This window comes from Rattus norvegicus, chromosome 19, assembly GCF_036323735.1.
Source record: "Rattus norvegicus strain BN/NHsdMcwi chromosome 19, GRCr8, whole genome shotgun sequence".
Classification (NCBI taxonomy): domain Eukaryota; kingdom Metazoa; phylum Chordata; class Mammalia; order Rodentia; family Muridae; genus Rattus; species Rattus norvegicus.
In genome coordinates this window covers 41,313,085-41,336,179 of record NC_086037.1, presented here as the reverse complement: position 1 = coordinate 41,336,179, position 23,095 = coordinate 41,313,085, and the positions used below count along the sequence as shown (strand labels likewise).

At 50.0% G+C, this 23,095-nt stretch overlaps 2 protein-coding genes and 2 non-coding genes across 11 annotated transcripts in view; 2 read left to right on the top strand and 2 right to left on the bottom strand.

Annotated features, from left to right (window-relative positions):
* The first annotated feature begins 2,866 nt into the window (after positions 1 to 2,866).
* LOC120098747 (U6 spliceosomal RNA) lies at positions 2,867 to 2,973 on the top strand. The gene has a single exon (XR_005497155.1). It is a non-coding gene; the product is annotated as a U6 spliceosomal RNA (small nuclear RNA).
* Positions 2,974 to 3,996: 1,023 nt separating this feature from the next.
* The window catches only part of Adgre5 (adhesion G protein-coupled receptor E5), a 29,497-nt gene continuing 10,398 nt past the window's right edge, over positions 3,997 to 23,095 (bottom strand). For 2 of the 7 annotated variants that reach the window (XM_063278115.1, XM_063278114.1), the window contains 15 exons: positions 21,996 to 22,130; positions 20,199 to 20,345; positions 19,431 to 19,571; positions 19,306 to 19,352; positions 19,132 to 19,209; positions 18,220 to 18,385; positions 18,033 to 18,149; positions 17,695 to 17,918; positions 15,583 to 15,750; positions 14,657 to 14,848; positions 14,247 to 14,473; positions 14,097 to 14,166; positions 13,917 to 14,008; positions 13,640 to 13,808; positions 3,997 to 13,532 (listed from right to left, as the gene is read on the bottom strand). In XM_063278115.1, the coding sequence (XP_063134185.1) occupies positions 13,218 to 13,532; positions 13,640 to 13,808; positions 13,917 to 14,008; positions 14,097 to 14,166; positions 14,247 to 14,473; positions 14,657 to 14,848; positions 15,583 to 15,750; positions 17,695 to 17,918; positions 18,033 to 18,149; positions 18,220 to 18,385; positions 19,132 to 19,209; positions 19,306 to 19,352; positions 19,431 to 19,571; positions 20,199 to 20,345; positions 21,996 to 22,130 (2,288 nt within the window). In that variant the 3' untranslated portion in view covers positions 3,997 to 13,217. Of the gene's footprint in view, positions 13,533 to 13,639; positions 13,809 to 13,916; positions 14,009 to 14,096; positions 14,167 to 14,246; positions 14,474 to 14,656; positions 14,849 to 15,582; positions 15,751 to 17,694; positions 17,919 to 18,032; positions 18,150 to 18,219; positions 18,386 to 19,131; positions 19,210 to 19,305; positions 19,353 to 19,430; positions 19,572 to 20,198; positions 20,346 to 21,995; positions 22,149 to 23,095 lie in introns of all 7 variants that reach the window. The other 5 variants (XM_063278116.1, XM_006255279.4, XM_006255278.4 and 2 more) reach the window with 4 other exon arrangements.
* Positions 4,767 to 12,715, top strand: Ddx39a (DExD-box helicase 39A). Of its 2 annotated transcripts, NM_053563.2 has the most exons (11): positions 4,767 to 5,065; positions 8,814 to 9,025; positions 9,258 to 9,385; positions 10,028 to 10,120; positions 10,389 to 10,572; positions 11,189 to 11,307; positions 11,684 to 11,815; positions 11,900 to 12,009; positions 12,093 to 12,237; positions 12,332 to 12,479; positions 12,569 to 12,715. In NM_053563.2, the coding sequence occupies exons 2-11, from the start codon at positions 8,818 to 8,820 to the stop codon at positions 12,583 to 12,585; spliced, it is 1,284 nt and encodes a 427-aa protein (NP_446015.2). In that variant the 5' UTR covers positions 4,767 to 5,065; positions 8,814 to 8,817; the 3' UTR covers positions 12,586 to 12,715. The 2 variants fall into 2 exon arrangements, with proteins under 2 accessions (NP_446015.2, XP_038953975.1); XM_039098047.2 differs by lacking the exons at positions 4,767 to 5,065; positions 8,814 to 9,025; positions 9,258 to 9,385; positions 10,028 to 10,120 and adding an exon at positions 10,919 to 10,979 and having other exon boundaries at positions 10,436 to 10,572.
* Positions 16,126 to 16,198, bottom strand: Trnaa-agc20 (transfer RNA alanine (anticodon AGC) 20). The gene has a single exon. It is a non-coding gene; the product is annotated as a tRNA-Ala (tRNA).

The following is a 23,095-nucleotide window of genomic DNA, read 5'->3' as shown; positions in this document are numbered from 1 at the left end:
TTACCTGATAAACAGTGATACTTGTAAAGCTTTTCACTAACCTATGCTAGTTGGATTTACTGACTTAATCCCTTGTAAAACTGTTAACATTTCTGGGAGGTGTCCCTCCTTCCCCATGTGATGCTCTCTGGGCTGCTCGACCAGAGAGGGAAGCTGTTTGTTATGACACACACAGGGGCAGACTCACAGGACAGCCTTCATGTAGGAAGAAGGCTACAGTCAACAGATGGGGATGACAGAGGACAAGGCGAGTGGGGGAGAGAATCTAAATCAGGGCTTGCTCTTGATTTAATGACACCAAGAGGAAGGGCTTTCATTTCTTTCCTTAATGCGACACAGATGCATTATTGCCGACTCTGAGTTAATTATTAATTCAATCAAACCAAATGCACTTTTGGAGATAGGAGCTCACTGGATAGCCCAGGTTAATCTGGAATTTAAACTTCTCTTGCCTCAGCTTGCCAAGTGCTGCTATCACAGCCCTGAGTTAGGCACTGACAGCTCTCATGCACACGTCCTTGAGAATAACACAGTGTCATTGTTCCATTTCCTGTTTGGGGGCATCCGTGCAGGTTGGGGTATTCTTTAAGCTATTTTATTGCTTTTTTATTTTTATTTTTATGGTTATTGGCCTCAGACTGTGCTTCCCCACCCCTGGAGCAGTGCCCCGGGACTTCCCTAAGGCCCAACACCTTCCCAGTGACAGCGAGAGGTAAGCTCAGTCACCTCCCATGTCCTGCCTCCTTGAGTGGTCGAGCAGTGTGTCAGAGTGGACATGGGACCCATAACCCTACATCTATGTAGTTTTTCAGAGAATTAAAGGTTTCAGACTAGACTGGGGTATATGAAACCTTATCTCAAAAAATCAAAACCATAGCCGGTGGGGGTAGCTCAACACCATTTGTCACTGGGTAGGTAGAGCCAGTCAAGCCAATTTCTGAGTTCCAGGACAGCTAGGGCTACACAGAGAAACCCTGTCCTGGGGCGGGGGTGGGATGGGGTGGAGGGAAGCAAAACCAGGACTGGAGAGTTGGCTCAATGGTTAGAGGCTTTGTTGTGTTTTGCACCCACATGGCAGCTCACAATTGTCTGTAACCCCAGTTCCAGGGGATCCGGTGCCATCTTCTGACCTCTGGGGCTACCGCACATGCATACATGCAGGCAAAAGGCTCAGAGACAGAATATTTTTTTTAAATCTAAAGAACAAACCCCCCAAACAAATCATACCAAAACAATGACTGGGGTTGTAGTCAGTGGTAGAGGGCTTGTCTGGCACACATACAGCCCTGAGTCCATCTCAGTACACCAAATAAGAAACACCAAAACCCTGCTAATTACAAAGCACCAGACCAAGCTACCCGGGCAAGGCACACTTGCCATCCCAGAACTTGAAGGGCTGAGGCAGGAAGATGGTGACTTCAGGGTAGCCTGGGCAGCTGAGTGATATAGAACAAAGTATGCTGAGTACAGTGGCACTCACCTTTAACTCCAGCACTTGGAAGGCAGGGGCAGGCGGATCTCTGAGTTCAAGGTGAGCCAGATTTACATAATGATTTCCAAGCCAGCCAGAGCTACTTGGTGAGATCCTGTCTCAATAAACAAACAAAAAATGAAAATAAAGGGCCAGTGAGACGCTGCTGCTGCCAAGCCTGAAGGACCTGAGTGTGCTCTTCAGGGCTCGCTGGCCTCCATTGCAGCAAAGAAGTGTGAAAAGTAAGACGTTCCTGTGTGTGTACCGCCATTCTCCCCACATGATGATAACAGATTAAGCCTCTGGAAATGGTAGCAAGCCCCCAACGAAATGCTTTCTTTTATGAGTTGCCATGGTCATAACTAAGAGTGATTTCAGCTCTGTAGGGTTGGAATCCAGACCCATTTGGGCAGTTAGTTTGTTGGTTCTTTTGTGTGTGTGTGTGTGTGTGTGTGTGTGTGTGTGTGTGTGTGTGTGTGTGTGTTTTGAGACACAGTCTCTCTTTGTAGCCCTGGCTATCCTGGACTTTACTGTATAGACCAGGCTAGCCTCAGACTCAAAGCATTCTGCCTGTCTCTGACTATACTTTGTAGACTAGGCTGGTTGGATGCATAGGGTTTTCTGCTTCTGGAGAACTGGGATTAAAGGTGTGGCTACCTTGACTATTTTTTTTTTGTTTTATTTTGTTTTTTGAGACAGAGTCTCACTATGTAACCCTGGCTGTTTTAGAACTCACTCTACAGACCAAGCTGGAATTATATTCAAAGACCAGCCTCCCTCTGCCTACGAAGTGCTAGAATTCAAAAGTCAAAACAAAACAAGAACAAACAAAACAAAACCAAAAACCCAACACTTTTTTTCAATCTTAGATTGGAACATAACGGGGCTGGAGAAATGGCTCAGTGGTTAAGAGCACTGGCTGCTCTTCCAGAGGTCCTGAGTTCAAGTCCCAGCAACTACATGGTGGCTCACAACCATCTGTAATGAGATCTGATGCCCTCTTCTGGTGTCTGAAGACAGCTACAGTATACTCATATGCATAAGAATAAAAAAGAAACTGAGATTGGAACATAGGTCTTGTGCATCCTATGTGAGTGCCTTGCCACTGAGTTACACCCTAGCTCTTGTTAACCTTTTTGTTAATTACAGGCAAGTGAGGTGGTGTTGCATGGCTTTAATCCCAGCACTCAAGAGGCAGCGGCAGGCAGATCTCCATGAGTTTGAGGCCAGTCTGGTCTACAGAGTAAGTTACAGGGTGACAGGACCACACAGAGAAACCCTGTTAGGAAAAAACAAACCAACAAAACAAACCAACTGTCGAGCCAGGCCGGGTAGTGCTCTCCTGTGCTCCCAGCTACTAGTTGTAAGAATTATGTTTGTAGAAAAAAAAAAAGAGTGCTCGCTTCGGCAGCACATATACTAAAATTGGAACAATACAGAGAAGATTAGCATGGTCCCTGTGCAAGGACGACACGCAAATTCGTGAATCGTTCCATATAAAAAAAGAAAAAGGAAGGAAGGAAGGAGGGAAGGAAGGAAGGAAGGAAGGAAGGAAGGAAGGAAGGAAGGAAGGAAGGTTGACTAGTTAGCATTAACAGCTAGAGTAAGTTTTATCTGGCAGGTGGCCTCTCGGTACGGTGATCAAGACAATGTAGGTAGATTGTGTTTCAGGCTGGGGTGTTTGTAGCTAAGGATGGGAAAGGAGAGGAGGGTTTCATAGGGGCAGAATGGGGATTAACTGTTTTCCTTAGACACAGTCTTTTTGTATCACCAGATATCTGGGTGCTTCTCTTCTGCACTCCTCATAGCAGACTTTCTGGAGCTCTGAGCTCAGTTTGTGACCTGGGCTTGTGTTTGTTTTGGTGGTGTTACAACGTAGGGGTTAAAAAAAAAAAAAAACGGGGCTGGAGAGATGGCTCAGTGGTTAAGAGCACCGACTGCTCTTCCAAAGGTCCTGAGTTCAAATCCCAGCAATCACATGGTGGCTCACAACCATCTGTAATGAGATTCGATGCCCTCTTCTGGTGTGTCTGAAGACAGCTACAGTGTACTCATATATAATAAATAAATATTTAAAAAAAAACGACTAAAAACAAACAAAAACGTTTAAAAAATTGGGCTAGGCCGTGATGCCACAAGTCTGCCTTTAAATCACAACACACAGACGGCAGACAGAGGCAGGTGATCTCTGAGGTCAAGTCCAGCCTGGTTCACAGAGCAAGTTCCAGGACAGCCAGGGCTACCCAGAGAAACCGTCTCAAAAATCAAAGTATTGATTCTGGAGTATTTCAACTGTGAGGCTGGCATACTTCCCCCAATAAGTAAAAAGAAACGTAAGATTAAGACTTTTACCAAAGTAGCAGCTTTTGTTTATGTGAACAAACCAAATTACTCTTTTAGTTTCAATCTCTCCATCCTCAAAGCCCTTTCTGAGCTTCTGCAGGTGAGTCAGTGGATTGAAATGTGGGAGCCAGGGCTTCCGTAGGTGCAGTAGCACATAGCACACAGGCACAGCACACCTTTAATCACAGCGCTCACACCTTTAATCACACGGAGGAAGAGGCAGGCAGATCTCTGAGTTTGAGGCCAGCCTGGTCACAGATGGAGGAATTCCCGGACAGCAGAGGTACTCAGAGAAACTCTATCTCGAAAAGGTACAACCAAACAAAAGAGTCAGGGGTTCTACACCAGCAGGAAAGGGACACTTTAAAAGGGTGGGGCACATACAAGAGCGACTAAGGTGCGGTTGCCAGTACTAAATGTGGCAGCGTCCACTCAGGCCCTCAATTCATCGCACGTGACTGAGCGGGATCGCTGATTGGTCCACTCCCCCCTCGGACACGCCCACTCTACGACTGCCCAATGAACACGAAGCTCTAGGTACGCCCTCTTTCACCCTTTTCACCAATAGCCGGCCGACAGCGTCCTTATAATCCAACCATCATTTCCTCCTCTGTTGAGTGATAAACCAGCTGTCCAGTGAGCAAGACCAGAGTTGGGCTCAAGGAAGGAAGCGTTGTAGCTCGCGTCCAGGGGCGCGGCGTGTACGGGTGGCTCTCTTCGCAGCTCGCGGAGGCGAACCGGGCAACAGGTAAGTGGCGGGTCCCGAGGCCCGGGCTGCGGTGCGGGGCTGTGGGTTCGCCGAAAGGGACGCCGCGGAGCGCGGTGCAGTGGGAAAAGTGGGCGCGCGCGGCGGCGGGACGGTTAGGCACCCCACTGGAGACGGCGGCCGTTGGGTTCCAGTAAGCATGCGCCAGGGGCGGGCCGGCCGTTAGTGCGTTGGCTTCCGGGATCGGTGTCATGGCGGCTCTCGGAGGCCCGCATGTGTACTGTGGTGGGTTTGAGGCACGGGGCGGCTCCAGGCTGCGTTTTCGGTCGCGGGGAGAGGACCCAGGCTTTCTGGGCAGATGCCCCGAGTCTGCACTCACCTGCTTCCCGTCTTGCTCCGCCGCTCTCCCAGGAGATTCACCTCCAGACTCCGAAGCGGAAAGCCGGTGTGGCGGCCCTTAGGCCATTCACCGGGTGTCGTTTTCCCGGTGTGAGGCCGGTTCAGCCAGTTGCATCTCGTCTTCCTGGGCCTGTTTGAAACTTTAGGTCTGTGACAGCCTGGGTTCAGTTATTTCATTTTCCTGATTGAACGAAGGCCTGACGTATTTGGAGGCATACATTCCGAGGTGCACCTCGGAACCTTTTGTGTATCTCGTTTCTTGAGACAGGATCTCTTTACATAATTCTGGCCGTTCTTGAACTTTCTCTGAAGACCAGGTCGGGCTCGAACTTACCGAGATCCACAAGCCTCGGTTCCCGGAACGCTGGTATTAAAGGCGGGTGCCACTATGCCGGGCTTCACATTTATCTTTTAACCAGCACAATAAGAAGTGTTTTTTAAACAATACTGCCTAAAAACAGAGTACACATCTGAGAGGCCCTAAGATAAGTTCTCCTGAAATCGAGGCTGTCCTTGTCGTTTTTTATTTAGGCATATTTATGTGAATGAACACCTGTGGTGTGCAGGTGCTCTTGGATACCGGAAGTACTGTCCCTGGAGTTAGAGGGTTGTTGTGAACTGAGAAACCTAACTCAGGTCTTCTGAAAGAGCATTAAGCACTCTTTTTTTTTTTTCTTTTTTCTTTTTTTCGGAGCTGGGGACCGAACCCAGGGCCTTGCGCTCGCTAGGCAAGCGTTCTACCGCTGAGCTAAATCCCCAACCCCATCATTAAGCACTTTTAAAGCACCCCCTTGCCTGGCCAGTCTTAGAACTTAACTTCTAAGGTTTTTGTTGTTGTTATTGAGACAAGATCTCTCACTATGTAGCCCTGGCTGGCCTGGAACTCAGAGTTCTGCCTGTCCCTGTCTCAGGCATTTAAAAAAATTTTTTTAATATATTCTAGCATTTGGGAACTAGAGACAGGATCTGGAATTCAAGACTAGCCTCAGCTACATAGCAAGTTTGAGGGGCTGCAGGAGACCCAATTTCAAATAAAAATAGGTAGTACATCTAGGCCATTCAAGTGTGATTCTTTTCTCCTCAGGAATGGCTTTGAGCTCTTCGGCATCTCCTCTCTACTTCAGCTCCCCCCACAGCTGATCACCTTTCAGAGGACTGGTTTCTCCCTGCTGCCGTTCTTATCTCCACTTGAGCAAATTCTTAATGAATCACTCAATTCCAAGCCTACTTAGCAGTTCTCCACGACTTAGCAATTTAGCTACACAGGCCCTGGGCCTGTCCAGCTCTCCTGTCCTCTCCTAGCTGTCCTAGCTGTCTCTGCTTTAAACCTTTGCTGGGGTGTAGAGCTTTAATACCTAGTTAAAGCATTTTTTTACTTTGTGTCTGTGTAGGGGTGTGTGCATGTTGATCAGAGGACAATTTGTCAGTTTTCTTCGCTATGTGGATTTGGGGGACTCACAACACAGTGACAAGCCAGATATGATTTAGCTGGAGTATGCCCCCTCTGTCTGCTGTGAGAGTTGTGTAGTGCATAGGGTCAGTGGACATGGAGTAGGCTGTTGGTGTAATACAGACAAAACAGTGTTAATCCAAATGACATCATGTGATAGTATATGCATTTTTACATCCTGTGGCATCAGTACAATCAACTGAAACATAAGCCCTTTAAAAAAGAAAACCTTGGGGCTGGGGATTTAGCTCAGTGGTAGAGCGCTTACCTAGGAAGCGCAAGGCCCTGGGTTCGGTCCCCAGCTCCGAAAAAAAGAGCCAAGAAAAAAAAAAAAGAAAACCTTTTGGTCCCCAGCTCCGAAAAAAAGAGAAAGAAAGAAAACCTTCTGGTGGGCTAGAGAGAGACCGATTAAGAGCACATGATCTTTCAGAGCACCAGGGTTCAATTCACATGATCTCATATTGTTTGGCTATAAAGGGAATGCAGCATTTATTTCCATTGCATTGTGGGTGAGTGTTGAGAATGGTAGATTGAAGGAATCAGAAAGGAAAAGGCCAGGTAATGCTGTCTGAACCTATTTATAGAAAATGCTCAGAAAAGGCTAGTCTGCAGAGACCAGAAACAGATTGTTTCTGGGAGTTAGGCAATGGCTGCAGGCTTTGTGGGTTTGGGTGTGGAGTTCAGGGTTTTTCACATGCTAGGCATTTGTGGCTGAGCCACACCCCAGGCCAGGGGCCTTTTTTTTTTTTTTTTTTTTTTTTAGATTTATTTATTTTGCTTATGTGTTTTGTCTGAATGCATTTATATTCAAAGGGCATGCTTCATGGTCAGAAGGTCAGAAGAGGACTTTGGGTCTCATTGGAACTGGAGTTATGGACAGTTGTGAACCATCATGTGGATGCTGGGAATAATTGAACCTCGGTGCTCTGAATGAAAATGTGCTCTTAATCAGCCATCTCTTCAGGCTATCCAGAAGGTTTTCTTTTTTTAAAGGTGGTGAACTATGTTAGAGTTGATTGTGCGAGCGTGTTTGTGACTCCTGAATTGTGTACTTTGACTGGTGAGTTGTATAGCTTATGACTGTTTTAGTAAAGCTGTTCTGATTTTAAAGAAAAAAACAAAAGGTCACTTCAACTTGGGGCCAGCGTGGTCACTTCTCTGTGAGAAGTGGCTAGGTAGGCCTGACTGGATTTGGTAAGTGCAATTTACTGGGTAAGATTTGTTGGTCAGTCAAGTCTGCCCGAGAATGGAATCATTGTTTCTGAGATGGGGGAATGTAGCCCCTTGGGGTGAAAACAAAAAGCTTTGCTGTATATAGGCCGCTTGAATTTAGCTTGTAAGGCCATGGGCAAGCAGCTGCTCACAGTTCTGCAGTGGAAAAGGCATATGACTGTAGACAGTTGGGGAAACTGAACATAGAAATGGTTGAGTATCATTGGGTAAAGTTGTGGAGGGATGTATAAGGAGTGGGTCCTACTGTGTTAGCATTTTGGCCTCAAGGAGATGGAACTATTTCTGTAGGCTAGGGGAGACAAGGAAGGGGCAAGCCTGGCTGGTGTATGCCTTGTACTTGGTGTGTAAGAGATTAATAAAGCGAGGGCTGACTCCTGCAAATTCCACTTAGCATCTCAACTGGCTGGCTTTCTTGTTGGCCTGGCCCAGTGGGAATCCTCTCCTTAAAAGCTCTTAATGATTCCCCTGTGTAGACCACAAATAGCAGGGGAGGCTGACTGGGCATGGTAAAGAAATTGCTGCTTGCTTCTTGACCACCACTCCTTTCTCAGCAGCGAGGCAGATACAACTTCGGGTCCATTCTGTGGGTTCCAGGAGCTCCTTGGGAGGGTGGTCTGAGAAACCTTATCAGTGCCAGGGAGGACACATTAGCCAGGAGAAGTAATGTCAACCTGTAACTGCCATTTCTGGACCAGCCAGGACTATTGGGGCTATCTAAAAAGTTCTTGTGTGTGCAGACTTGAGAACAGGGCATCCTTCCAGTGGAGGTTCTGATCAGATGAAGTGTGGGGAAGTGAGCAGGATCCGGGCCATGAAGACTATAGTGAAGAATCTGGTATCATATGATCACTTATTTGAGTTGGGATAGAACCTGGTAGATAAATGCTCTATCACTGAGCCACATCCCCATTTGTAATATGAAATTGGTATTTCACTGTAGACCTTAGGATGCTTGAGGTGGGAGGCAGAATGGGGCTTTGCTGCTGAGAGAATGGTGACAAAGGACAGTAGGCTTAAGTGGGAAGTCCTGTACACCATTGAGCTGCCTGTTTCCAGGGCTTGACCCTGCAAACCCCTTACCTTACCTGCCTTCTCTACCAAGTGTGTTTTTCTGCGTGCTTCTCAGATGCATTTCTGCCTTCTCTACCAAGTGTGTTTTTCTGCGTGCTTCTCAGATGCATTTCTGCTTTCCCCATCTCTTCTGTTCTCAGTGACATGGCAGAACAGGATGTGGAAAATGAGCTTTTGGATTATGATGAAGATGAAGAGCCCCAGGTACCCCAGGAGAGCACTCCAGCTCCCCCGAAGAAAGATGTCAAAGGATCTTATGTCTCCATCCACAGTTCTGGCTTCCGGGACTTTCTGCTGAAGCCGGAGCTCCTGAGAGCTATAGTTGACTGTGGCTTTGAACATCCTTCAGAGGGTATGCTACCCTGGTGCCACCCCTTTATGCCCTCTTCCCAGAGTTAATCCTGTCCATCCTGTGCTTCTCCTGTGCCTTAAATAGGGGGTATGCCCTCCCCATGAGTCAGTTATATCAGCAGCCTCTGTGCAAGCAAATGGTTGGGGCCTGGCTCTTCTGACCTTCTCTGGCTGAGGAGTGTGCAGAGAGGCAGCAGCCAGTTTCTTAACTCATATACTTTTTTCTTCCTTAGTCCAGCATGAATGTATTCCCCAGGCCATTCTGGGTATGGATGTCCTGTGCCAAGCCAAGTCTGGGATGGGCAAGACAGCTGTGTTTGTGCTGGCCACCCTGCAGCAGATTGAACCCATCAATGGCCAGGTAAATGTGGGCTCTTTTCTGGGTTAGAGTTACCATGTGACAGTGTAGCCTTGGGTCTCATGAAACGGTTTCCATTTTCTCTTTGTGGGCTTTTGAAGTTAGCCTGGGAAGTGAAATTATGCCTGCTGCAGTTGTTGTTGGCTGGTCTTGCAGGTGTTCTAATACCACCATTATAGATAAATGGTAGGGTCTCATGCTGGACTCCAGGATAGGGAACCCGGGGTGGGGGTGGGCGGTCATAAGTCATGTTGTGGTGGGCTGGAGTGTGGCTCTATGGTAGAGTTCTTGGGTGGCCTGAGTGAGGCTTTGGTTTGTGTTCTTGGGTGGGTGTCTGCTTGTTTTTTCAGGGTCTGACAAGAGCATGAGGATTTAGGGAAGGGCTATGCTGTGGGTGGTCAAGAAGACATGGCAGCCTGAGGTAACCCTTTTATCTAGGGTCAGTGCTGCCATTTTCTGTTCCTGGCCTACTGGGGGAGACAGGCCTCAGTAGCCATGAGGAGAATAGGTTAGGGTAAGAGAAGTGGAGATGTTTGGGCTTCAAATGACTTGTGGGAAAGGAACTATTGTAATAGGTTGCTGTAGGTTTGGTAGGGTGATGTGGATTCTGGGAAAGAAGACCTGTGTTTGTTGCCCACTTTGCAGGTATCAGTACTGGTCATGTGCCACACAAGGGAGCTGGCCTTCCAGATCAGCAAGGAGTATGAGCGCTTCTCGAAGTACATGCCCAGTGTCAAGGTAAGCCTCCTCAGGTTCTGTGTTGGGTACCATGTGGCCTTCTGGAGCCATACTGGCCTCAAGCAGCATTCATCAATCTTGAGGTTTGTGGTAACTTACGTTCCTTATAAGCCTGATGAGTTATGCCCAGCCCCCACAGGCTTGTGCTGGTCCCACATACCTCAGCCTTGCACCTGCTCTTCAGTCTCCCCTGGGTTCTGAGGGAGTAGGGCTGGAGTGTCAGGTTCCCTCAGGATGGGTAGAAACAGCTTTCTTTCTATCCCCATAGGTATCTGTGTTCTTTGGAGGCCTCTCCATTAAGAAAGATGAAGATGTGTTAAAGAAGAACTGTCCCCATGTTGTGGTGGGGACACCAGGCCGGATCCTGGCCCTCGTGCGGAGCAGGAGCCTCAACCTGAGGAATGTGAAGCACTTTGTGCTAGATGAATGTGACAAGATGCTGGAACAGCTGGGTGAGCATCCTACTGGCCTGACCAGCTGCTTTCCCACTCACAGAGTCACAGCCATTTTCTAGGGGGCCTGATGGGGCAGGCAGTGGCTCTCATAGTGGGTCACATGGGTGGCCAGAACTCAAGGCTCCTAGGAGAACCCTAAGGGAACAGAGTATGTGCTGCTTCTGAACCCAAGTTGGTTGGGACCATAGGCCCCATGAGCTGCCATCCCTTTAGGACATGTAGGCACATCCAGGGAATCTAGAGGAGTAGAGTGGCCTCTGCCACCCACTAGGGGCTGGGAGAGATGGGCATGTGTCCTGGGAAGAAGCTGCAGCTCTCACGCCAGTGGCTGTCTCTGCCTCAGGCTCCCTTTCCTGAAGCGTGGCTCAAGGCGCACTGGCAGGGCCGCTCCATGCTGGCAGCGAGTAAGTGGACCGCAGCTCCTCCCATGCCTGCGCTCCCGCCCATCCGAGCCCAGCCCCTCAGGCAGTGGGGACACCCTTGGGCCCACTCCACCGCGGCTATGGTGCCAATGTTGTCTGGCCCAGGTTGGGAAGGGCTGGTTCCTCTCTGGTGTGGGTCTGCTCAGTCAAACAAGACATTCAGGCTTGCTATTTGTTGGCGTCCCCTCCAGACATGCGCCGGGATGTACAGGAGATCTTTCGTCTGACACCCCATGAGAAGCAATGTATGATGTTCAGCGCCACCCTGAGCAAGGAGATCCGGCCAGTCTGCAGGAAGTTCATGCAGGATGTGAGTAGGGTGACGCCCCAGCTGGCTGCCTGCCTGCCCACCGTGGCCAACACCTCAGCGCAGCAGCTTTGGCCTTCCCTGAGGGCTGGGCCACTCTGCGACAAGCACACTGCTCTCATGGCCTGGAGGATGCTAGGAGGCTTCGCTGGCCTCCTTCCTTCCCCTGGTTTGTCAAACTGGGAGCTGAGTGGTCCACACCTGAGCCAGAGGCAGAGCTTACATCCGGCTTTTGGGAGAGAATTGTTTACTGAGGTTGGGTGCAACAGGCCCTCTGGGAATCATCAATACAGAGGAGCTGCTCCCCGGACGGTGCCGGGCACATGAGACGTCCAGAAGTGAGCCCTACTCGCCCCTTCCTGCTTCCCTTCCCACACAGCCTATGGAGGTGTTTGTGGACGACGAGACCAAGCTCACACTGCATGGGCTGCAGCAGTATTACGTCAAACTCAAGGACAGTGAGAAGAATCGTAAACTCTTCGACCTCCTTGACGTGCTAGAGTTTAACCAGGTGATGCTTCTTGACTACACCCACGATTCGGGCCTGTGGGGGTGATTATCCATTGGCCTAAACAACATTACCATTCTTCTTCAGGTGGTGATCTTTGTCAAGTCTGTGCAGCGCTGCATGGCCCTGGCCCAGCTCCTAGTGGAACAGAATTTTCCGGCTATCGCTATTCACAGAGGCATGGCCCAGGAGGAGCGGTGAGTGCTTGATGTCCACTCGGGGTCACGGGTACTCACACCTAGGACTCAGGTTTAATACCTCTGCTTGTCTCCCACTCTAGCCTGTCCCGATACCAGCAGTTCAAGGACTTCCAGCGTCGCATCCTAGTGGCTACTAATCTGTTTGGCAGAGGCATGGACATTGAGAGAGTCAACATCGTCTTCAACTATGACATGCCAGAGGACTCGGATACCTACCTGCACCGAGTGAGTGCTTCCTCCCAGCATGTGTGGGCTCAGGGTCTCCCTCACTCCTCCTCAGATCCTAAGGAGTACCTGTCTTCTGACACCATCTCTGCAGGTGGCTCGTGCTGGTCGCTTTGGTACCAAGGGTCTGGCAGTCACTTTTGTGTCAGATGAGAATGATGCCAAAATCCTTAATGACGTTCAGGACCGGTTTGAAGTGAATGTGGCTGAGCTTCCAGAAGAAATAGATATCTCCACATACAGTGAGTGCCTGGGGCCACTCTGGGAAGAGTTGCTGGGTTTCAGGAGCAAACCTCTAGCTGTCCTAACTGCGACTTTCTTGTCTTTACAGTTGAGCAGAGCCGGTAACCATGTGTGTAGCCAGGCACATGGCTTTCTCTCCTGCTGCTTCAGATCCTCCTCCTAGGTGGCAATCGGCGGCCTCTCTTTTTATTGTTCCAAAGCTTTAGCTATGTTAAGAATAAACTTTTATTGTGAATACCTGGCTCCAGCCCCATCTTTCTTTTCGCCAATATCTCATGGAGTGAGACAACATCTCAAGTCGGCCAACCTCTCCACCAGCAAGCATGCCATCTTTTTTATCAGGAGATTTAATTTTGTGTATCAACATTGAAAGGTTTACATGTTAAAAAAATTTACAAAACCTAGTCTTTTAACTGGGAGACCCTCTGCCCTGGATGTGGGGCAGCCAGGCCTCTGTACCGTGAGCCTCAGTAGCAGGCAGGTCCTCAGTGGCCAACATGGCCTTGTCAGTCTTAGCTTAAAGAAACTGAACCCAGCACCCTGGCCAAGAGCCCAGGTTTCAAGGGATCTTCGCTTTTGTCGCAGGACTGCCTGCCCCATGTACCAGGCAGTGGGCTGCAGGTCTGGGCTGTCTGGCTTTGTTTCTCTGGTAGGCAATAGCTGTCACGGTGAGGCAGAGAGGCAACCAGAAGCAGGAGCTGTGGCCCCTTGCCCTCTTGCAGGGCTCACTGCTGGGTTTACATCCCTTCCTTTATCTGAAGTGGGGCCAAAGGCGGGAGGGTGGCGGGAACAGAAGGCAAAATGGCGGCCTTGAATATGTGCTGCTGTCCTACATGGAACTTGCCTTCACATCCCCGATTCTGAGGGCCTGAGGGTCTGCAGAGGAAGGAGGCCCTTGAGGTTGAGCTCAGCCAGGCACACCCTCCCAGTCCTACTGCAGGCCAGCCCCTTACCCGTGTTTGACTGGTGCCAGTGCCTGTTGTGGAAGAGGTGAACTCTGTGTACTTGTTCCCGGTGACCATGCAGGCCCATTTCCAGTACTCTTCCCTCACCTGTGAGCCCAAGGCACCAGGTTATGGGGAGCTGGGCTTGGGACTCGGGCCTGGCCCTGCCTCCTCCCACCCCGGGCTCTTCCTGGAGCCAGCTCTGGTCAGCCTACCTTTTTGTTGAGCAGGCAGAGCGTCACATAGAGGAAAAGGCCCTGCAGGCAGTTGAGCAGGGTAAAGATGTAGGACAGCCATGTGCTATGAGGGTTGAAGAGGAACAGGCCGAAGCCCCAGGTGCAGCCCAGCACGAGGAGCTGGGCAATGGCTGTGATGGTCAGCACTCTGTAGGGGTGGACAGTTGCAGCTAACATCCTGGTCCCCAGCCCACCAAACGACCTGCTCAGCCCTAGCCTTTGGCTCTGCTCAAAGCCCCCTCCCTACCCTTCTCACCTCGCCTTCCTTAATTTCTTCATGTTTGGGTTGATTTCAGAAAACTTCTTGGTGAGCTTCCAGACAGTGATCACAAAAATGGCAGCATTGCACTGGTGGGGAACATGGCTTTCAGGTTATAGGGCTGCAAGTAGTTAGCAATCTTCCTGCTCAGGCCTCCAGTACCCAGAGAATACTTACGAAAATGATGAAGGCCACAGGGCCCGAAAAGCTCCAGAGAAAGCCCTGCTTCCTGAAGTCCAACCAGCAGCTGCCAGAGTAGAGAGTGTCTCAGTGCCCTAGCTCAGCGTCAGCCCCAGCCCAGCCTGGGCCTTACATCAGTATACTCACTAGGTCGCATGCCCATAGCCGTCCATTCTGGCAGCTGCCGAGATGGCCACGATGAGGAGGGGCACCCCATAGCCAACCAGACAGCGGTGCCACGTGCTCAGGCCTTGGCCCTGGAACACACGCACCACCAGGAAGTAGAGCTCCACACCCTCCAGGGCCATCCAGCAGAAGGCGGCCAGGAAGCAGAAATGCAGCAGCATAGCCACCAGGCGGCAGCGCAGACCCACCTGTGGGTACCGAAAGTTAGGGAGAGGCAGAGCCAGGCAGGACCACTGGGCTCCACCGCCTCATATCCCAGCAGCTGGGCTCCATCAGGTTCCGGTTCCACACTGAGCCCCAGGCCTGACACCAGGCTACCTTACCCCTAGGACTTGACCCCATGCTCTGGTGAGGTCAGGACAGGAACCTACCTCGCCCCCTTCATTCTCAACACCAACCAGGAAGATGACTGAGCCCAGGAAAAGGCAGATGCACAGGTGCAGGTGCACCATGGTTCGAGAACTCTGGATGGGCTTCACCAGCAGGAAGGTCAGGATACAGAGCAGCAGGCAGACCAGGGACAGCAGCAACCCCACCTTGGTGATCAGTTCCAGCCTTGGGTCCTAGGGGCAGGCAACCAGGACGGGTGATGTCCCTCACACCCCTCCAAGCGGGGTGCTCCTTTTTCCCTACACTCAGAACCCCAGATGGGCCTCTCCTATGTGAAAAGTCAAAGATCCTACATCCTGCCTTGGACCACAGGGCCAACTGACTAATTCAAGCTGACCGTGTGGCCCAGGTTATGGCCATGTTCAGAAAGCTACACTGCCTGGGACATTCTACACATTTTTTTAAAGTTACACTTACATGGGGTTGGGGATTTAGCTCAGCGGTAGAGCGCTTGCCTAGCGAGTGCAAGGCCCTGGGTTCGGTCCCCAGCTCCGGAAAAAAAAAAAGTTACACTTACATATTTGTGGGGTTTGGGGGGGGGCAGTATCTGTTCCCACTGTGTTTTCTGGAGACGGGGCTCAGATTATTAGGCTGCCTGCCTTACTCACTGACCCAACTTATCTGCCCGGACTGGTGTTTCTAGGAGGCCTGAATCCATCATCTGCTGGGTCATAAGAGGATCCCAGGGGAGGAAGTAAGAAGCAGGGCGTGGGGCCATCCAAAGGGGACTGCTTAAAAAACCCCCTTGAAGGGGCTGGGGATTTAGCTCAGTGGTAGAGCGCTTACCTAGGAAGCGCAAGGCCCTGGGTTCGGTCCCCAGCTCTGAAAAAAAAGAACAAAAAAAAAAAAAAAAAAAAAAAACAAAAACCCTTGAGTGGCTACCTGTGGGTCCAGCGCTTACTCTTACCTGCACGTGGTACTGAGCCATTAGGACAGCAAAGCTGGTCAGGTGGTTGCAGTGGCAGAAGCCAGTGTCATTCATTGAGCAGCCGTCAGTGGCCCAGGACCCACTCCCATTGTCATGGCTTTTCCAGTAGGCACACATCAGTTCTTCACGTGCCTTAAGTGACTTCACCTACGGGACAGACAGGTGGTTAGGGTGTCCAGCGCACTCCAGCACACTCAGGGTCAGGGTCTGGGGTGAACAGAGAATCTTGTTTTTAGCTACATAAATATATCATCTACTTTGTGCTCAGAGAGCGTGGGGAGCCAGCAATGGAAGAACAGGACAGCAGTCCCTGCCTTGAGTTGAAACAAATCACAAGCAGTATAAATGCCAAGGAAATTAAAAGAGCCAGTGGGAATGGTTACCTACAGATTGTAATTTAAAAACAAAAACAAGGTTTGTTAGATGTCCTCGGACTAGATGTATATAGTACTCCAGGTTGCCCTCAAACTCTCTGTGGCTGAGGATGAAGCCAACTTTTTCTTTTCTTTTCTTTTCTTTTTTTTTGGAGCTGGGGATCGAACCCAGGGCCTTGTGCTTGCTAGGCAAGTGCTCTACCACTGAGCTAAATCTCCAACCCCGAGGCCAACTTTTTTCTCCTCCTACTTCCTGAGTTGGGACTACAGTTAGATATTTTAGACGTTGAATCCAGGCCTTCATGCATGTTAGACAAATATTGCACCAATATCACCAGAGCTATATCACCAGCCTAGATTAATTTCTAACTGAAAATTAACATGAATATAGCTAGATGTGGCATATACTTTTAATCCAAGCACTTACAGCAGACATACGCGGATCTCTGAGTTCCAGGTCAGCCAGAAACACACAGTGAGACATTGTCTCATATACAGACGTAGACGGAGGTCCAAGAGCTGGAGAAATGTCTCAGCGGTTGAGAGCACTGGCTGGTCCAAAGGACCCAGGTTCAATTCCCAGCAGCCACATGGTGGCTCACCCTACCCACGACTGTCTAATTCCAGTTCCAGGGAATAGGATGTCTTCTGGCCCCCACGGAACTAGGCATACATGTAGTGCACAGACATAAATGCAGGTAAACACCAGAACACGTCATTTTAAAAACCTACATTGGTGGGGGCTGCCCTTGGACTAATGAATAAGGAGGGCAAAGGGAAATTCATGAGAACTGGTTTTCGTCTACCTTGTAAGTTCCAACTCAGGCTGGGAATTAAACTGAGGTTTGGTGAAAAACACCTTTGTCCACTGAGTCATCTTGTCAGACCAGGAATACATTTTTAAAAAAGATTTACTTGTTTTATTTATGTGAATACACTCTAGTTGTCTTCAGAACAACCAGAGGAGGGCATTGGATCCCATTACAGATGGTTGTGAGCCACCATGTTGTTGCTGGGATTTGAACTCAGGACCTCTGGAAGAGCAGTCAGCGCTCTTAACTGTGAGCCATCTCTCCAGATGTTTTTAAACGTTTTATGATACTGAGGACCAAACCCTGTAACCTTACCCTAACAGGTAAGCATTCTATCATTGAATCATCTACTGGCCTTGCATGCCAGTAACTTATCTGTTCGTTCATCCATTCATTCATTCATTCATTCATTCATTCGTTCGTTCGTTCGTTCGTTCGTTCGTTTGTTCGTCCGTTCGTTCATCCATCCATTCATTCATTCATTCATTCGTCCGTTCGTTCGTTCATTCATCCATTCGTTCATTGAATTCAGCACTGCTAAGGGCTGAACCCAGGGACTTTCTGGATGCCAATCAACTACAGCACTGATTCTGATGATAGGGTCTGGCCAAGTTGCCCAGGTTGCCTTCCCTTCACTCTAGTTCAGGCGAGATTTTAACACTGCGTCTCCTGCCTTCCAGCGGTTGCCTACGCCACAAGACCCAGCTCCCATTTTATTTATTTATTTATCTATTTTAGTTTTGTTTTTTGCTATTTTTTGGGATAGGGTCTCTATAGAGCTCTATCCTGAAATTCTCTGTAGACCATACTGGCCTCAAACTCACAGAGACACTGACTTTGGCTAGGGGGTGAGCCACAGAGCATCCTCTCCCTTTCCCTCCCCCCCCCCCCGTTCGAGGACTCACAGAAGTTAGGTTGAACTTGAACGTGACATCTGAGGCGAGCTTCTCAGTGTCTGTGTTGGTCAGAAAGATGGCGTTGATGTTCGAGAGGAACGTAAGTGTGACGCTCTGAACCGGGCTTCCATAGAGGTCTTCCAAGGTGTCCCTCTTCTGCTCCAGGTTCAAGGAGGTGTTGGCCAGCAGCTTTTGTATGTTTGGACTGGACAGGATGCCCGCCACTGAGTAGCCTGGGGGCAGACATGCAGGCTTGATTCCTGTCCTCCCAATGGGCTGGTGTCTACCTGTCCTACACTCCAGACCTCACCCTGGTTTCCCTGGCAGGTGCCCTCCCTGGCCCCTACCATTTTCTGAGCTTTTGGCTCCAGCTGTCACAGCCCAGTCCAGCTGCATCCAAGCTTGGCTGTGGTGCACTGTGGTAACATCTTTGTTGTCTTGCTCCTTGACCATCAGGGCCAGTTCTGAAAAGACAGGGACATGATTGGGGAAACCAAGGATGGTGCCTGGAGGTGGGGCAGGAAGAAGGCTTACCAGTGTTTGAAGGGGACTTGTAGGTGAAAGGGCCTTTGGGTAAGAACTGGGCCAAGGTCCGAAGGCTTTGCTCCAGGTTCGAGAGCAACTGGGTGGCAACTTGTTGGGTTTGAGTCCCTATATCCATGGGCATTTCCAGCAGTTTGTCCACAGCCTCGATGAGTTTCTGGGATGATGAGTGACAGAGATGTTGAGGTATGGAACAACAGGAAGTAAATGAAGGACCCTGATCACTCTTCCCACCAGCTGGAAAGCCACGTGGGTTCCCTGGGGAACCAGCTGGTGGGATACATTAAGACTTACACAGTAGCCAGAAAACAAGGAGATGAAATTTATGGCCCTGTGCACCTGTGTGTCACAGAAGGCACAGTGAATGCCGAGGTTCTGCTGAGCCACTCCCCCAGCCCCTAACTGGGGATTCTAGGCTGGTGCTCCACCATTGAGCCGTACCCCCAGCCCTAAAATTTTGAAATTGGCTTGGGCTTCTGATCTTCCTGTCTCTACCTGCTGTAGTTACAGGCAAGTTATATCAACCATAGCTTGTTTACTCACTGCTGGGGGGCAATCCTAGGGTGTTTTGCATGTTGGGCAAGCATTCTACCAACTGTGTCATCCCAGCCCTGTTGTTTGTTTGTTTGTTTGTTTGTTTGTTTTCAGGGTCTCAATGCTGACCTTGAGTCCTTCTTTAGGCTCCAAGCAGTATGGGCCACCATGCTCTGCTTAACTCCAGTCTTAACTGACCCAGTCATTGCCATTATAACCCTAGTGTAATAGTCACACGCACAGCTGCACATGTCAGACCCATGTGTCCCAAACCAAAAGTACTGCTCGAACGGATGGAATGCTGTCAGTCTGCCCTTGAATCCTGTGGCTTGCTCCCCGATGCACCGGAATCCCCAGAGTCCCCCTTACCTGGATGGTGTAGTTGACCGTGGCTGGATTGAAGTCTCTGAGCAGATTCTGGACTTCAACAGAGAAACTCAACAGAGCCTGGGAAGGGAAATGGTGGGTCATGGGTGGGCAACAGCACGGCTGATGGGGATGGACAGGCTGTGTGAAAGATCCAATCTCCTGGTCTCAACTCACCTGGCTGTGGGCTGTGGGCAGCAGCGTCCAGGTAGGGAAATGTGGTTCTGTGGAGACAGGACTATAGTTCAGTAACCTCAGAGTGCACTTGCAGGGCATGGAGTCTGGGTGGCTGGGTAAGGTACCTTGGCATACGGTGTTATTTGGCTTATCACGAGGAATTGCTATCCAACCTGGAGGGCAGCGGCACTTGTAGGAGCCAGGGATATTTTTGCAGATGGCGGAACTGTGGCATTGATGTTGGCCAGAACTGCACTCATCCACATCTGGGGACACAAGGAAGGGGTTACAGCCTTTTCTGTCGTTCCCAGTAGTGCTGCTCCAGTCTCTAGCTGAGGTACTGACCCCTGGTGGCCTCACTCAGTAGCACACATCGGGGAGGGAATGTGCACAGGCCGAACTCGTGGAGATGTGCATGAGAAAATACGAACTATGGACTTTCAGTAATTGAAGGCATCTGGGGTCCCCTGGGGTTTCCCCTTGGTATTCTAGCTCCTTTCCTGGACCCCACAGCGTTTCAAATTTAGCCTCAGGAGATTAAGCCCTGGCCTAACAGAGCCTTCTTTCACTCTTTTGATAAAACAGAGGAACTGAAGGGATGGCTGAACCTGTCGGTTCAGTTCCCAGCACACCCATCGAATGGCTCACAATCACTGGTAACCTGTGGATTCAGTCCTAGAGGATCTGACAGCCTCCTCTGGCTTCCTTGGGCATGTGTGCCACACGGTGCATACATATGAAATGAAACCCACAGAGATCTATCTGCCTGCCTCCGCTGCCCTCCAAGTGGTGGGATTAAAGGCGCTTGTCAGCACTCTTGGCTAAAATAAACAAATCTTGAACGTGAGATTAGTTATGGTGATTGGGAGTCCTTAGAAAGGTTGCACTCGGACCTTCACACACTGTGTTGACTGGGCCATTGGGGGATCCAGGAGCAGGTTTCCAGCCTCGGCGACAGATGCAGGAATAGCCGCCCATCTTGTTGATGCAGTGCGTGGACTGGTGGCACTGGTTTTGCCCAGAGGTGCATTCATTCACATCTGGGAACAAAACCAAAGGGTCATCCCTGCCCCCCTCACTCCTCCATGCACCGTAACACTTTCCCATCTTCTCACCGCTGCAAATTTAGTTACCACCTGGAGAACTTCCATTTTACCTGCAGAGCACCTCATGGTGGTTTCTGCAAGACAGGCTCAGCCAAAATCAGGGGTCACAATTTAGAGGCCGTAAAGCTAGGACGGAGACTGAGGTACAGCACTGGACTTCTTGACCAAGTAAGTCCATGGTCAACACAGGACGTAATGCTGCTCTCAGAGATGAGGAAGAGCTGAGGTCTGGGAGCTCCATGGAGTTCCTTGGGCCTCCTACCCTGGAGTGACATGTTGCTGGGAGCTGAGTCCTCAGGGAAGTCTTCATAATTCTTGGAGCTCCTGCCACCCTGCAGACCTCCCTCTTCAGGCTAACAGACCTTGTCTCCTCGCAGCTCCTGTCCAGTTTTAGGCTTCTTCTGGGTGGACTTCCACCTGTGTATCCCTTCAGGGTACACGCCTGTGAGTGAGCTGCCCTGGGTTGGTGCAAATGCTGGGCTCCTACAGAGTCTAGGGTTCAGACCTTCTTCTGCTCACGAGAAGCAGCAGAGGTGATCATGTGCTTCAAGTTAAAACCTCAGGCTCAAGGTTGAACACGTTTCGTGACACAGAAGCATCTGGAACATTTCAATCTCCTCCTTGTGAAAAGACCTCTTTCTAATTCATATAAAGGCATCAAATAGGGTCCATGGTAGCTCGGACTCTATTGTCTGGATACAGGGAAGCAGTCAAGAGTTCCTTGACTGCCAGCAATAGGAGTGGGGCTGCTATGAGTGTCCCAGTCTGAAGATCTGGAGTGAAGACCACATATGACCCTAGGAGCCAGTGCAGGGATGGGGGGGACTCTGTATTCCCCATGGGAGTCTCTGTCTCCACTCTTACAGGGTACTGTTTCCTTGCAGAGTCCTACATAGACTTCCAGGAACCTTCAAGACTATGCTAGCCTCAGTCACACTAGGTCCCCAGACCTCTGTTCTGTCAATGGAGAAGGACTGAGTGTCCCCCCACAAGCCATACTCCCTCTAGAAAGAAACTCAAGAGGAGAGGCAGGGCAAGAGGGATAAGACTAGACAGACCGTGGTGCCACACAGTGGGAGCTGGCTGAGGGCTGGCGAGCTGCTGGGCAGACAGCCACCACTTCCTGAAGTTATAGAGGGAAAGAATATCTCTTCCACCGAGGCTAGCCCTTCAAGACCACAGTGCCCGGAGGTGGAGATGTACTGACGGGGGCGGGAGTGAGGGATACTTCTGTCCTCTCTTTTCCTGTCATGGCCACAGACCTGGGGATGTGCTGAATTGTCTGGCCTGGCAGTCGTGGGTGGCTGACATTGTCAGGTAAGGGTAGGTTGTGAAGCAACAATCCTCCATGACACCTTGCATTGCGCTAGCCTTCAACTCTCTTGGGTATGTGTTGGGGGATGGAGGTTGATGGCACCCTGCCCAATCTGGCCATACCATTCAATGCTGAATTCAGGGAACCAGAATTGCCGGGAATAGTTAGAACGCTGATTGGGCAGAGCAATGGACACAGCCGATCAAAAAGGGAGTCGGGGTACCAAGTATTGTCTTCCAGTAGAAGTAATGGCAGAGAATGTGGCCTACCCTTGGGGGTCCTTTCCCCTGAGTCTCCCAGCTGTGTCCGTGGGTGCACTGTAGTTGGCTGCTCCGGGAGCTTTCTGGCAGTAGGAACTGTGTGGATGCTGGAGGGCACAGGTATCATCCCAGTGTCCACGGATGCTGGGAAGAGGACAGAGACTGCAGTGGGACGTGCTTGTGGTAGATGCAGAGCATTCTGAAAGCCATTCCTTTGGCTTATGCAAATGAGATGCAGATGGGCAGAGGGATGGTGGCTTATGCAAATGAGATGAGATGACAGAAGGATGGTGGCTTATGCAAATGAGATGCAGATGGACACAAGGAGTTCTGAACTTCCATAACAAGGTAGTAGAGATGAAGAAGAGGCTATGGCCCAAGGAATCCTGACATCTTTTGAGTATGATCCAGATGGCCATGTCTTCCAAGCGATGCAGGATGGAGCGCCTTAGGCATTGAATGCGTTCTGCTCTAAGCCAGATGCTTTCTGCCACCTTCCTTGGGGTCCGTGGAGACTCCTGTGTCACCTCATGTAGTGATAACATTTTTCTGAAAATCAACCTTTCTCTCTATCTCTCTTTGGGACAGAGTCTCACTATGAAGCTCGGTCAGGTCCTGAAACTCACTATATAGACCAGGTTGGCTTCGAACCCACAGAGATCTGCCAGCCTCTACTGTGTTGAGTTTAAAGGAGTGTGCCTCATGCCTGGCTTTGAAATGTCTTTTGCATTGAAAGAGAACAAACTTTTTCTTAGATCTTGCCATCAAGTTAATTATCTGCCTTGAGATCACTTAAGACTACGTACTTAACCTATTGCCCTATTGTGTGCCCAGCCTGTTAAAATACTGCCCTACTGTGTGCTCGGCCTGTTAAAGTTTAACCAGCCTTTAAGAGGACAATGTGGGGGCTGGGGATTTAGCTCAGTGGTAGAGCGCTTACCTAGGAAGCGCAAGGCCCTGGGTTCGGTCCCCAGCTCCGAAAAAAAGAACCAAAAAAAAAAAAAGAGGACAATGTGACCAACCTTACTGTGCCTTAGATTTCCCATTTAATCAACTTTTACAACCTAAGCTAAATGCATTAAGTTGTGTATTTTTCCATGCTCCCGACC

Coding starts and splice junctions, on each gene's coding strand:
- Ddx39a (NM_053563.2), top strand. CDS start 8,818: ATGGCAGAACAGGATGTGGAAAATGAGCTTTTGGATTATGATGAAGAT. Junction 9,386..10,027: donor TTGAACCCATCAATGGCCAG/GTAAATGTGGGC, acceptor CCCACTTTGCAG/GTATCAGTACTGGTCATGTG. Junction 12,238..12,331: donor CGGATACCTACCTGCACCGA/GTGAGTGCTTCC, acceptor CCATCTCTGCAG/GTGGCTCGTGCTGGTCGCTT.